The 12,500-nt window shown below is 53.6% G+C and overlaps 1 protein-coding gene across 2 annotated transcripts in view; it reads left to right on the plus strand.

Annotated features, from left to right (window-relative positions):
* ptprbl (protein tyrosine phosphatase receptor type B, like) overlaps nt 1–12,500 on the plus strand; it is a 27,181-nt gene that overhangs the window by 7,113 nt on the left and 7,568 nt on the right. For both annotated transcript variants that reach the window (XM_074665204.1, XM_074665205.1), the window contains exons 3-23: nt 1–129; nt 1,057–1,353; nt 2,612–2,875; nt 2,958–3,221; nt 3,310–3,585; nt 3,714–3,980; nt 4,057–4,323; nt 4,451–4,714; nt 4,791–5,054; nt 5,199–5,462; nt 5,564–5,827; nt 6,008–6,277; nt 7,003–7,266; nt 7,597–7,863; nt 8,157–8,447; nt 8,555–8,833; nt 8,914–9,063; nt 9,168–9,438; nt 9,593–9,705; nt 10,960–11,065; nt 11,259–11,336. The exon at nt 1–129 is cut by the window's left edge and continues 151 nt beyond it. In XM_074665204.1, the coding sequence (XP_074521305.1) occupies nt 1–129; nt 1,057–1,353; nt 2,612–2,875; nt 2,958–3,221; nt 3,310–3,585; nt 3,714–3,980; nt 4,057–4,323; nt 4,451–4,714; nt 4,791–5,054; nt 5,199–5,462; nt 5,564–5,827; nt 6,008–6,277; nt 7,003–7,266; nt 7,597–7,863; nt 8,157–8,447; nt 8,555–8,833; nt 8,914–9,063; nt 9,168–9,438; nt 9,593–9,705; nt 10,960–11,065; nt 11,259–11,336 (4,909 nt within the window). The remainder of the gene's footprint in view (nt 130–1,056; nt 1,354–2,611; nt 2,876–2,957; nt 3,222–3,309; nt 3,586–3,713; nt 3,981–4,056; nt 4,324–4,450; nt 4,715–4,790; nt 5,055–5,198; nt 5,463–5,563; nt 5,828–6,007; nt 6,278–7,002; nt 7,267–7,596; nt 7,864–8,156; nt 8,448–8,554; nt 8,834–8,913; nt 9,064–9,167; nt 9,439–9,592; nt 9,706–10,959; nt 11,066–11,258; nt 11,337–12,500) is intronic.

Consider the following 12,500-nt stretch of genomic DNA (forward strand, 5'->3'; position numbering starts at 1 on the left):
GTGACCCTGATGGAGAGTCCCGGACCGACTTGACCTGCCTGGTCCGGGGTCTCTCACCTGGAACTGTGTACAGACTAACACTGATGTCCACGGAGGACGGAGAGAGGAGCAACGTGTCCGTACGCACAGGTGAGAACCAGGAGACCAGATCCAGATCCAGACCACCAGGTGACCTTAAACATGGGGCTCTATGGAGACTGACTCACTGCTGCACACAGGCTCTGGTGGACACTCAGGGAACTGCAGTTTTAGACTCTCAGCTGCAGAACACACACACACACACACACACATACACACACACACACACACACACACACACACACACACACACACACACACACACACACACACACACACATACACACACACACACACACACACACACACACACACACACACACACACACACACACACACACACACACATACACACACACACACACACACACACACACACACACACACACACACACACACACACACACACTCACACACACACACACACACAGACACACACACTCACACACACACAAACACACACACACACACACACTCACACACACACACAAAGACACACACACACACACACACACACACACACACACACACACACACACACACACACACACACACATACACACACACACACACACACACACACACACACATACACACACACACACACACACATACACACACACACACACACACACACACACACACACACACACACACACACACAGCAGCAGGATGTTGGGGTTGGTCAGAGAACAGGACGGCTTGTGGGGCGTTTCAGTCGTACGATAGATAAACATGTAAAACATTAATCACTGATGACAGATTGTGTCGTTGTGACCGACTGAGTCAGTCTTTGCTGCTTCTTTATTTTGAAGTGCGGGTTCTGGAAAGTCCCCCCTCACAGATTCATGCAGTCAGAGTCCAGTCCCAGAGACCAGAGCCTCCTGGTCTGTGTCGGCAGCCTGTTGCTCAGCATGTGGAGGCTTTTATTTTGAAGGGTCAGTTTGTGTTTGGCCATCAGTCTATCTTTTGTCACAGACCCCGTCAGTCCAACCAACCTCAGAGTGGAACAGGTCCAGGATAAAGGCACACCTGAAGTCCTCTCTGATCCGTCTCTGAGGGTCACCTGGACTCGTTCAGCAGGGGAGGTGGACTGGTACCATGTGACCCTGAAGGATACCAGTTCAGGCTCCACCCACAGCACCAGTATCGAGGGCTCTGCTGCCCCCCAGGTCGGATTCAGTTCCCTGGTCTCAGGACACCTGTACACCGTCACCGTGGTCGCCACAGCCGGAGACAAGAATGCCTCACCTGTCAAAACATCAGCTGCTACAGGTGAGAAAGACACCTGTCCACACAACACCTGTTCACACAACACCTGTCCACACAACACCTGTTCACACAACACCTGTCCACACAACACCTGTCCACACGACACCTGTCCACACAACACCTGTCCACACAACACCTGTCCACACAACACCTGTTCACACAACACCTGTCCACACAACACCTGTCCACACGACACCTGTTCACATTCTGTCCACACAACACCTGTCCACACAACACCTGTCCACACGACACCTGTCCACACAACACCTGTTCACACAACACCTGTCCACAATCTGTCCACACAACACCTGTTCACACAACACCTGTCCACACAACACCTGTCCACATGACACTTGTCCACACAACACCTGTTCACACAACACCTGTTCACACAACACCTGTCCACACAACACCTGTTCACATTCTGTCCACACAACACCTGTCCACACAACATCTGTTCACACAACACCTGTTCACACAACACCTGTCCACACAACACCTGTCCACACGACACCTGTCCACACAACACCTGTCTACACAACACCTGTTCACACAACACCTGTCCACACAACACCTGTTCACACAACACCTGTTCACATTCTGTCTACACAACACCTTTTTACACAACACCTGTCCACATTCTGTCCACACAACACCTGTTCACACAACACCTGTCCACACAACACCTGTCTACACAACACCTGTTCACACAACACCTGTCCACACAACACCTGTTCACACAACACCTGTCTACACAACACCTGTCCACACAACACCTGTTCACATTCTGTCCACACAACACCTGTTCACATTCTGTCCACACAACACCTGTCCACACAACACCTGTTCACATTCTGTCCACACAACACCTGTCCACACAACACCTGTCTACACAACACCTGTCTACACAACACCTGTCCACACAACACCTGTTCACATTCTGTCCACACAACACCTGTTCACATTCTGTCCACACAACACCTGTTCACATTCTGTCCACACAACACCTGTCCACACAACACCTGTTCACACAACACCTGTCAACACAACACCTGTTCACACAACACCTGTCCACATTCTGTCCACACAACACCTGTCCACACAACACCTGTCTACACAACACCTGTCCACATTCTGTCCACACAACACCTGTCCACACAACACCTGTCCACACAACACCTGTCCATAATTGATCAATGATACACCTGTGAGTCTGCTAGCTGCTGTTACCTGTTGGTAACCTGTGTTTGCCCCCCTTCAGCTCCGTCACCTGTCCTCGGTCTACAGGTGTGGTCCTCGTCCTCTCACAGTCTGGATTTGTCCTGGCAGGGGGGTCCAGGGAAAGTGGACTGGTTCAGGGTTCTGCTGATGGATCAGGGTGGTGCTCTTCTGAAGAACTTCACCTCTTCAAACACAGAGACCTCAGCTCACCTGGACCACCTGCAGCCTGGGACCCTGTACAGCATCAGGGTGGTATCAGAGTCTGGGGGTCTGCAGAGTTCTGTCTCCATCCGGGCCGTCACAGGTGTGTCCTGGACCACGTTCTGAGATGGTTGGTGCTTGGATCAGGTTTTGCTCACCTATGTCTTCGCTCTGACCCTCCTCAGTCCCTACGGCTGTCTCAGACCTGATCCTGGACCACAACGGTAGCTCAGACAGTCTGCAGGCCTCCTGGAGCCCCCCTGAAGGGGGTGCAGAGGTCTACCTGCTGACCCTGTCCGCCCAGGGATCTGCCCCCAAGGAGCTCCAACTGCCGTCCAACACCACCCAGCAGGTGTTCAAAGGTCTGACACCTGGTCGCAGGTATGAGCTCAGAGTCAGGACGTCAGCAGGAGGACTGACCTGTGAGACCAGGACCAGCAGCAGGACAGGTACTGGACTTCAGTCAGATCTGGTTTTCCCTGAACCAGGTTCCGGTGTTGTTTTGTTGTTCCCTGATTAATCTCTGGTCTCCTTCAGTACCTGGGCAGGTGTCATCTCTTTCCCTGTCCCTGCTCAGTGGGGGCAGGACTCTGAGGGTCAGCTGGACGCCCCCCAGAGGAGACTGGGAGTACTACAGCGTGCTGCTGAAAAATGGCTCTGAGGTGGTGTCTAACCAGACCGTCAGCAGACTCAGGAGGCAGGTGGAGCTCTCCTGTCTGACCCTGGGTCTGCAGCCGGGTCGGGTGTACCGGGCCGAGGTCACCACGCACAGCGGCGTGCTGCAAAACACGGCGTCCTGCTCCAGACGACTGGGTCAGCTCATGTTTTCACGCTCGACCTCATGACTCTGAGTCCTGATTGGTCCAACCTCCATGACCTCAGAGGGACGAGGGTACAGGTGGTCACAGGGTTTTCTAACACCACGGTCCCTGTCCCCACAGACCCCGCCCCCGTGCAGCAGCTGGTGGTCCGGCGTGCAGATGAGACTGCTCTCAGCGTGCTCTGGAACCGGCCTAGCGGTGAGTGGGACGGCTTCACGGTGGTCCTCAGACAGGCTGACCCCCCTGCCCTGCTGGAGCAGAGGCTCCTCTCATGGGGGGCCACAGACTGGACCTTCAACCTGCTCACACCTGGACGCCCCTACACCGTCAGCGTGATGACCAACAGCGGAAACCTGAGCAGCTCCACCTCCGTGACGGCACGCACAGGTACGTCAGGTCCAGTTCACTGGACTCACACTCAAACAGATCAGGACTGACGCCTCTGGTTCCTGGTCCCTCTCAGCTCCAGCTCAGGTAGGCGGGCTCCGGGTCTCCAATGGTGGCAGCACGGACAGCCTGCAGGCAGAGTGGGAGCCAGCGTCTGGGGACATAGACTCCTACGGCGTCCTCCTGGTCCACGATAGCAGTATCATCAAGAACCAAAGTCTGAACCCTGAGACCACCAGAGTCTGCTTCAACCACCTGAGACCAGGAGCGCTTTACCGGGTGGTGCTGACCACTATCAGGGCCGGACACGCCTCCAGACAGAGCATTGCAGAGGGATGCACAGGTGTGTGAGTGTGTGTGTGTGTGTGTGTGTGTGTGTGTGTGTGTGTGTGTGTGTGTGTGTGTGCTTCTTGCTCCTGATCCGTCTCCTCAGAAACAGGAAGTCTCTGTAACTGTCCCGCTCCTCTCAGTTCCAGCGGCGGTTGGCGAGGTGACGCTCAGTAACAACGGGCGCTCTGACTTCCTGACGGTGTCATGGCGTCCGGCTGCAGGTGAGGTGGAGGATTACCTGGTCACCCTCAGCGACAGTGAGACGACTCTGCACACTGTGTCCGTCTCCAGGAACAGTCCGGAGTGTGTGTTCAGCTCTCTGGTGTCAGGACGACTCTACAACATCTCCATCAGCTCCCGGAGCGGCTCCACCCTCAACTCCACCTACGTCCAGGAGAGGACACGTGAGACGTTCAGTCCAGCGTTCATTCACTCATCCGTTCATGTGTTCATCATTCTGACACCCCCCTCTGGTCTCAGGGCCGTCTCCCGTGCAGAGCCTGACCGCCACGCACGCCGCGCGGGACGATTACCTGAGGGTGTACTGGCGTGCGGCTGCAGGTGATGTGGACAGGTACCAGGTGTTCATCAAACACAACAACGTGTTCCTGCAGAACCAGACGGTTCCACAGACGCAGAACGAGTGTGTGTTCCACGGCTTGGTGCCGGGCAGGCTCTACACCGTGCTCGTCACCACACACAGCGGGAAGTACGAGACCACCGCCTCCACCCACGGCAGGACCTGTGAGTGACACCTGTGACACTGACCACACCTGGAGCACACCTGGTGTGACCCCGGTCTGAGCAGACACTCTCATCTGATTGGCTGATAAGTCACATGACACCTTCTCTGCAGACAGTCTCACTTCCTCTCTGTCCCTCCTGCAGTCCCTGCAGCAGTCCGGTCCCTGGTCCTGACGGGTCAGGGGACAGAGGAGCTGCAGGTCAGCTGGGTGGGGGCTCCAGGTGACGTGGACCACTACGAGGTCCAGCTGCTGTTTAACGACATAAAGGTGTTTCCTCCCGTCACTCTGGGCAGCAGCGAAGAGAAATGCGTCCTTTCCTCGCTCACACCTGGACGCCTCTACAAAGTCCTGGTGTCCACCTTCAGTGGGCCCAACCAGAGGGCGGAGTTCATAGAGGGCCGCACAGGTGAGGCCAATCACACCTGTCTGAAAAAACCCTGACCACTCTGTGCAGGTGTCAGACCTCTAACCACAGGTGGATCAGCTGATGGTCTCTTCCTCCTGTAGTTCCTAGCAAGGTGAAGAACATCCAGGTGAGTAACAGGGGCGACAGCAGCAGTCTGAAGGTGAGCTGGACACCTGGTCAGGGGGACGTGGACGGGTACTCGGTGTTCCTGTTCAGACAGAGCCGGCAGCTGGACGTGCGGCTCATCCTCAAGCAGCAGAACGAGGTGACGTTCGGCTCCCTGCAGCCTGGACAGGTGTACCAGGTGACGGTTCAGTCCATGAGTGGAGACCTTCAAAACAACAGCACGTCCTCTGGGCGCACAGGTACGCCGTGTCAGCTCGTCACCACACTCTGACATTCCCAGATACCTGGTTCTCATTGGTCCAAACCCCCTGCCATCCTCAACCCACCTCAAAGAGGTGACTGTGACATCATTTCCTGTGTGTGATGCTCGTTATTTATCAATGTTCATTAATGATGTCATCACATGGGGGTTTGTACAGTTCCCGCAGCGGTGACGGGTCTGCAGGTGGACGACCTGCTCTCCACCTGCAGTCTCCAGGTGAGCTGGCAGGAGGCTCTCGGGGTGTCGGACAGTTACGTTCTGCAGCTCCAGGACAGCAGGGGGAGTCTGCTCACCAACTCCTCGCAGCCCTCCACACACACCAGCTTCAGGTTCCAACACCTCACACCTGGGAAGAGCTACAGGGTCCTGGTCCAGACCAGCAGTGGGGGGATCCAGAGCCCAGGGGTCAGTGCAGAGGCCCGCACAAGTAAGACTTCCTGTTTGTGTTAGAAGACTTCCTGTTTACATAAGAAGACTTCTTGTTTACATAAAAAGACTTCCTGTTTACATAAGAAGACTTCCTGTTTACATAAGAAGACTTCCTGTTTACATAAAAAGACTTCCTGTTTACATAAGAAGACTTCCTGTTTACATAAGAAGACTTCCTGTTTACATAAGAAGACTTCCTGTTTACATGAGAAGACTTCCTGTTTACAAAGGAAGACTTCCTGTTCACATAAGAAGACTTCCTGTTTACATAGGAATACTTCCTGTTTACATAAGAAGACTTCCTGTTTACATAAGAAGACTTCCTGTTTATGTTAGAAGACTTCCTGTTTACATAAGAAGACTTCCTGTTTACATAGGAATACTTCCTGTTTACATAAGAAGACTTCCTGTTTACATAAGAAGACTTCCTGTTTACAAAGGAAGACTTCCTGTTTACATAGGAAGACTTCCTGTTTACATAAGAAGACTTCCTGTTTACATAAGAAGACTTCCTGTTTACATAAGAAGACTTCCTGTTTACAAAGGAAGACTTCCTGTTTACATAAGAAGACTTCCTGTTTACATAAGAAGACTTCCTGTTTACATAGGAAGACTTCCTGTTTACATAAGAAGACTTCCTGTAAACATCAGCAGACAGACCTCAGTCCCACCTGTGGACCGTCAGTCCGTAATCCTGGGTTAATGATGGTGTCTCTGTGTCAGGGCCTGCAGCCGTCACTGATCTCTCTGTGAAAACCAACACCACCACCAGCCTGTCCTTTCTCTGGACTGCACCTGACGGAGAAATCGACCTCTACCAGATCTTCCTGTACAGACAGGATGACTCGCTGCATGAGACCAGACGCAGCAGGGCCAGCAGTCAACAGGTCTCTTTCCAGGGACTCAGACCTGGAGCCCTCTACAGGCTGCTGGTGGAGACGCACAGCGGAGAGCACAGCAACCAGTCCTCCATCTGGGCAAGGACAGGTGGGGTCATTACGTAAACACACAGTAAGTGTAGTGCTCACCTTCAGGCAGCAGGGGGCAGCATGGAGCAGCAGGGGGCAGCAGGGGGCAGCAGGGGGCAGCAGGGGGCAGCAGGGGGCAGCAGGGGGCAGCAGCAGTTATCCCCACTGAGTGGCTGTGAGGGCCTTTGGCAGGAAGTCCTGAGTTAGTCCTCCCAGGTGGGTTGGGTTTAGAGAGAGTCCTGAGTTAGTCCTCACTGGGGGGTCAGGTTTAGAGAGAGTCCTGAGTTAGTCCTCACTGGGGGGTCAGGTTTAGAGAGATACTGTGATTGAAACCTCTTCCTGTCTCCAGTCCCAGCAGCCGTGGGGTCCCTCAGGGCCCACAGTGGGAACCGGTCTGATGCTCTCTGGGTCAGCTGGGCCCGTGGAGGGGGTGACCTCAGCGGGTACCAGCTGACTCTCTACAAAACTGACGACTCCCAACGAGCCGCGCAGCAGCTGGGGTCAGAGGCCACAGAGTGGGTCTTCTCAGACCTAGTCCCAGGTCGGCTTTACCGAGTCCAGGTGCTGAGTCTCAGTGGAGAGCTGAGCAACGGCGCCAGCACCCTGGGACGGACAGGTGAGATACTCTTCCTCAGGTTTTATGGTCCTGGAAAGTCCTTAAATATCCTGTTTGTCTCAGTCCAGCCAGCAGGGGGGGCTGCACCAACCAGAAGACCCCCCCCTGTAGTTATCACAGCCTGTGTGAAAAGTGGACCCAGTCCAGTCCACACGGAGCAGCACATGTAGGAGATTTAAACCTGCAGTGCCTTTGATGTCCAGCAGGGGGAGTTGATGAAAAGCAGTCTGTTTCTGTTTGGGTATCTGAAACGTTAAAGGTCTGACGTCTCTCCTGGTACCTCTCGTCTTCAGCTCCCAAGCCCCCGTCCTCCTTCCTGTTCAGGGGGGTCACCAACACGTCTCTGGAGATCACCTGGAGCGGCCCCGCAGACTCCGACTACGATGACTTCGACCTGCAGTGGACTCCCAAGGACCGGCTGTCCGTCATCGACCCGTACCACAGCCGTACGTCCGGCAGCCGCATCCTAAGAGGGATGTTTCCAGGACGACTGTACACCTTCAGCCTCCGCACCGTCAGCGGGGCCACGGAGCCTGAGACCACGTCCACCTTCAGCACACCCATCCACAAGAGCATCCGAACCAGTAGGTGGCAGCAGCCACATTTAGTCCAGTACCCGAGTGTCTCTGTGGATACCTGTAGCATATAAGGAGCCTTGTGGTCAGGTTCTAAGTCTGTGTCCCCCCTGCAGAGCCGGAGCCAGTCCACAGCCTCCACTGCCACCCTCAGAGCTCCACCTCCATCTCCTGCTCCTGGGGACCCCCAGAGGCCGACTACGACTCCTACACCATCGAGTGTCTCCACCAGGACTCCAAGGTCCTAGTCTACTCTCGACGCACTGGCCGAGACTCCACCAGCTATCTCATCACGCAGCTGGAGCCCCACAAACTCTACCGGGTCTCTGTCAAGGTCATCTCAGACGGGACGACCAGCGACGAGGCTCAGGACAGCGTGGTCACCATGATCGACCGTAAGTCCTCGTGACCTCACACGACCTGTCCACAGACGCTGTGTCCCCAGTCTTTGAACATCCCCTCACGTCTCCTGCAGGTCCCCCGGTGCCCCCCCTCAGCACCCGGGTCAGTGACAGGTCCACCGAGGTCACCAAGTCCTCCATCTTCTTCACCTTTAACTGCAGCTGGTTCAGTGACGTCAACGGCGCCGTCAGGTTCTTCACGGTGGTGGTGACGGAGTCTGAGGGTAATGAGGTCACAGTGATGTCATCACAGCAGCTCTGTGTGCCCCCATCACGTGGTCTTTCTGTGTCTGATGATCCTTGGTCTCCCCTCTGCCCCCTGGTGTAGGTGTGGAGGACAAACCGCCCCCGCAGCAGCACCCTCTGCCGTCCTACCTGGACTACAGGTCCAACAGCTCCATCCGGTCCTACCAGACCGGCTTCTTCCCGAGCCGCTGCGCTGAGGGTCCTGACAGCAGCCCCTCAAGATTTCATCTGAACCTGGGGACAGGGATGGACTTGCTTGGAGGATCCTGTGACCGCAGAGACCAGGAGGCAAAGACCAGCAGGGGCCTGAACCTATTCTGTGATGGACCACTGAAACCAAAAACTGCGTACAGGTACAGATCAGCAGACCACATCAGGACAGACCGGCTGTGATGGTCCGGTCCAGTGCAGCATTCTGGGAATGTGAAACCAGGATCTGAACCTTGAACCCTTTCAGACTCTGAGGTATGGTGGTCAGGTTTTTGGGTCCTGTGTTTGTGTCTGCAGGGTCAGCGTGAGAGCCTTCACTCAGCTGTTTGACGGGGAGACCCACCCGGCGCCGTCCAGCTCGCCACTGTTCACCGACACCTTCCTGTCCCTGCCCATCCACACCCAGACAGGTAGTCCTGATCCAGATCCATGTAGACCCTGATCCGGATCCATGCAGATCCTGATCTGGATCCATGTAGACCCTGATCCAGATCCATGTAGATCCTGATCCAGATCCATGTAGACCCTGATCCAGATCCATGTAGATCCTGATCCAGATCCATGTAGATCCTGATCAGTTCTGTGTAGATCCTGATCCAGATCCATGTAGATCTTGATCCATATCCATGTAGACCCTGATCCAGATCCATGTAGATCCTGATCAGTTCTGTGTAGATCCTGATCCAGATCCATGTAGATCTTGATCCATATCCATGTAGACCCTGATCCAGATCTATGTAGACCCTGATCCAGATCCATGTAGATCCTGATCCAGATCCATGTAGACCCTGATCCAGATCTATGTAGACCCTGATCCAGATCTATGTAGACCCTGATCCAGATCCATGTAGATCCTGATCCAGATCTATGTAGACCCTGATCCAGATCTATGTAGACCCTGATCCAGATATAGGACATCCTGATCCAGCAATGTGTGTGTGTGAGTGTGTTTAAAGGTGTATGTCCTGTGCTGCAGAGCCTCTGAGCGGCGTGGTGGAGGGCGTCAGTGTGTGTGTGTGTGTGTGTGTGTGTGTGTGTGTGTGTGTGTGTGTGAGTGAATGTTAATAAAGAGTGTGTGTGTGTTTAAATGTGTGTGTCCTGTGCTGCAGAGCCTCTGAGCGGCGTGGTGGAGGGCGTCAGTGTGTGTGTGTGTGTGTGTGTGTGTGTGTGTGTGTGTGTGTATGTTTGAATGTGTGTGTGTGTGTTTAAATGTGTGTGTCCTGTGCTGCAGAGCCTCTGAGCGGCGTGGTGGAGGGCGTCAGTGTGTGTGTGTGTGTGTATGTTTGAATGTGTGTGTGTATGTTTGAATGTGTGTGTGTGTGTTTAAATGTGTGTGTCCTGTGCTGCAGAGCCTCTGAGCGGCGTGGTGGAGGGCGTCAGTGTGTGTGTGTGTGTGTGTGTGTGTGTGTGTGTGTGTGTGTGTGTGTGTGTGTGTGTGTGTGTGTGTGTGTGTGTGTGTGTGTGTGTGTGTGTGTGTGTGTGTGAGTGAATGTTAATAAAGAGTGTGTGTGTGTGTTTAAATGTGTGTGTCCTGTGCTGCAGAGCCTCTGAGCGGCGTGGTGGAGGGCGTCAGTGTGTGTGTGTGTGTGTGTGTGTGTGTGTGTGTGTGTGTGTATGTTTGAATGTGTGTGTGTGTGTTTAAATGTGTGTGTCGTGTGCTGCAGAGCCTCTGAGCGGCGTGGTGGAGGGCGTCAGTGCGGGCGTGTTCCTGGTCGCTGTGATGATGGCGGTCACGGCGCTGCTGGTCTGCAGACACAGGGCTCGCAAAGTGTGAGTATCTACAGACCGGACTCACCCGGACCCCCAGAGACCTCATCCTTCAGATCCTGGTCCGTACAGTGCTGCCCCCTGCTGGGCGCTGGCACTGAGTGTGACAGATGCTCCTGGCTGTGTGTGAGGCTGTGATTGGACGGCAGCACAGGTGTTCACTTCCTGTCTGTAACAGGTACCTGCTGTGTTTCAGAGTGGAGGAGCGAGCCGCGCTCGGGATGAGTGTGAGGAGGGACAGGACGCCACCCAGAGCCCCCACAGGGGTCAGAGGGTGAGTCTGAACCACTTCCTGTCCCTGGACTCAGTGTGTGTGTTCTGACAGTGTGTGTGTGTTTTCTGACTGTGTGTGTGTGTTTTCTGACTGTGTGTGTGTGTTTTCTGACTGTGTGTGTGTGTGTGTGTTCTGACTGTGTGTGTGTGTGTGTGTTCTGACTGTGTGTGTGTGTGTGTTCTGACTGTGTGTGTGTGTGTGTTCTGACTGTGTGTGTGTGTTTTCTGACTGTGTGTGTGTGTTTTCTGACTGTGTGTGTGTGTGTGTGTGTGTTCTTTGACTGTGTGTGTGTGTTTTCTGACTGTGTGTGTGTGTGTTTTCTGACTGTGTGTGTGTGTTTTCTGACTGTGTGTGTGTGTTTTCTGACTGTGTGTGTGTGTGTGTTCTGACTGTGTGTGTGTGTGTGTGTTTTCTGACTGTGTGTGTGTGTTTTCTGACTGTGTGTGTGTGTGTTTTCTGACTGTGTGTGTATGTGTTTTCTGACTGTGTGTGTGTGTTTTCTGACTGTGTGTGTGTGTTTTCTGACTGTGTGTGTGTGTTTTCTGACTGTGTGTGTGTGTGTGTGTTTTTTGACTGTGTGTGTGTGTGTTTTCTGACTGTGTGTGTGTGTGTTTTCTGACTGTGTGTGTGTTTTCTGACTGTGTGTGTGTGTTTTCTGACTGTGTGTGTGTGTTTTCTGACTGTGTGTGTGTTTTCTGACTGTGTGTGTTTGTTTTCTGACTGTGTGTGTGTGTGTGTTTTTTTTGACTGTGTGTGTGTGTTTTCTGACTGTGTGTGTGTGTTTTCTGACTGTGTGTGTGTGTGTGTTCTGACTGTGTGTGTGTGTGTGTGTTTTTTGACTGTGTGTGTGTGTTTTCTGACTGTGTGTGTGGGTTTTCTGACTGTGTGTGTGTGTGTGTTTTTTGACTGTGTGTGTGTGTGTGTTCTGACTCTCTCTGTGTGTTCTGTTAGTGTGTGTGTTTTTTCTGACTGTGTGTGTGTGTTCTGACTGTGTGTGTGTGTTCTGACTGTGTGTGTGTGTGTTTTCTGACTGTGTGTGTGTGTGTTTTCTGACTGTGTGTGTGTGTTTTCTGTGTGTGTGTGTGTATGTGTGTTTTCTGACTGTGTGTGTGTGTGTGTGTGTGTGTGTGTTCTGACTCTCTCTGTGTGTTCTGACTGTGTGTG

Source organism: Halichoeres trimaculatus, unplaced genomic scaffold, assembly GCF_033239565.1.
Source record: "Halichoeres trimaculatus isolate MK-OKI-2021-1 unplaced genomic scaffold, fHalTri1.1 fHalTri1_scaffold_55, whole genome shotgun sequence".
NCBI lineage: Eukaryota > Metazoa > Chordata > Actinopteri > Labriformes > Labridae > Halichoeres > Halichoeres trimaculatus.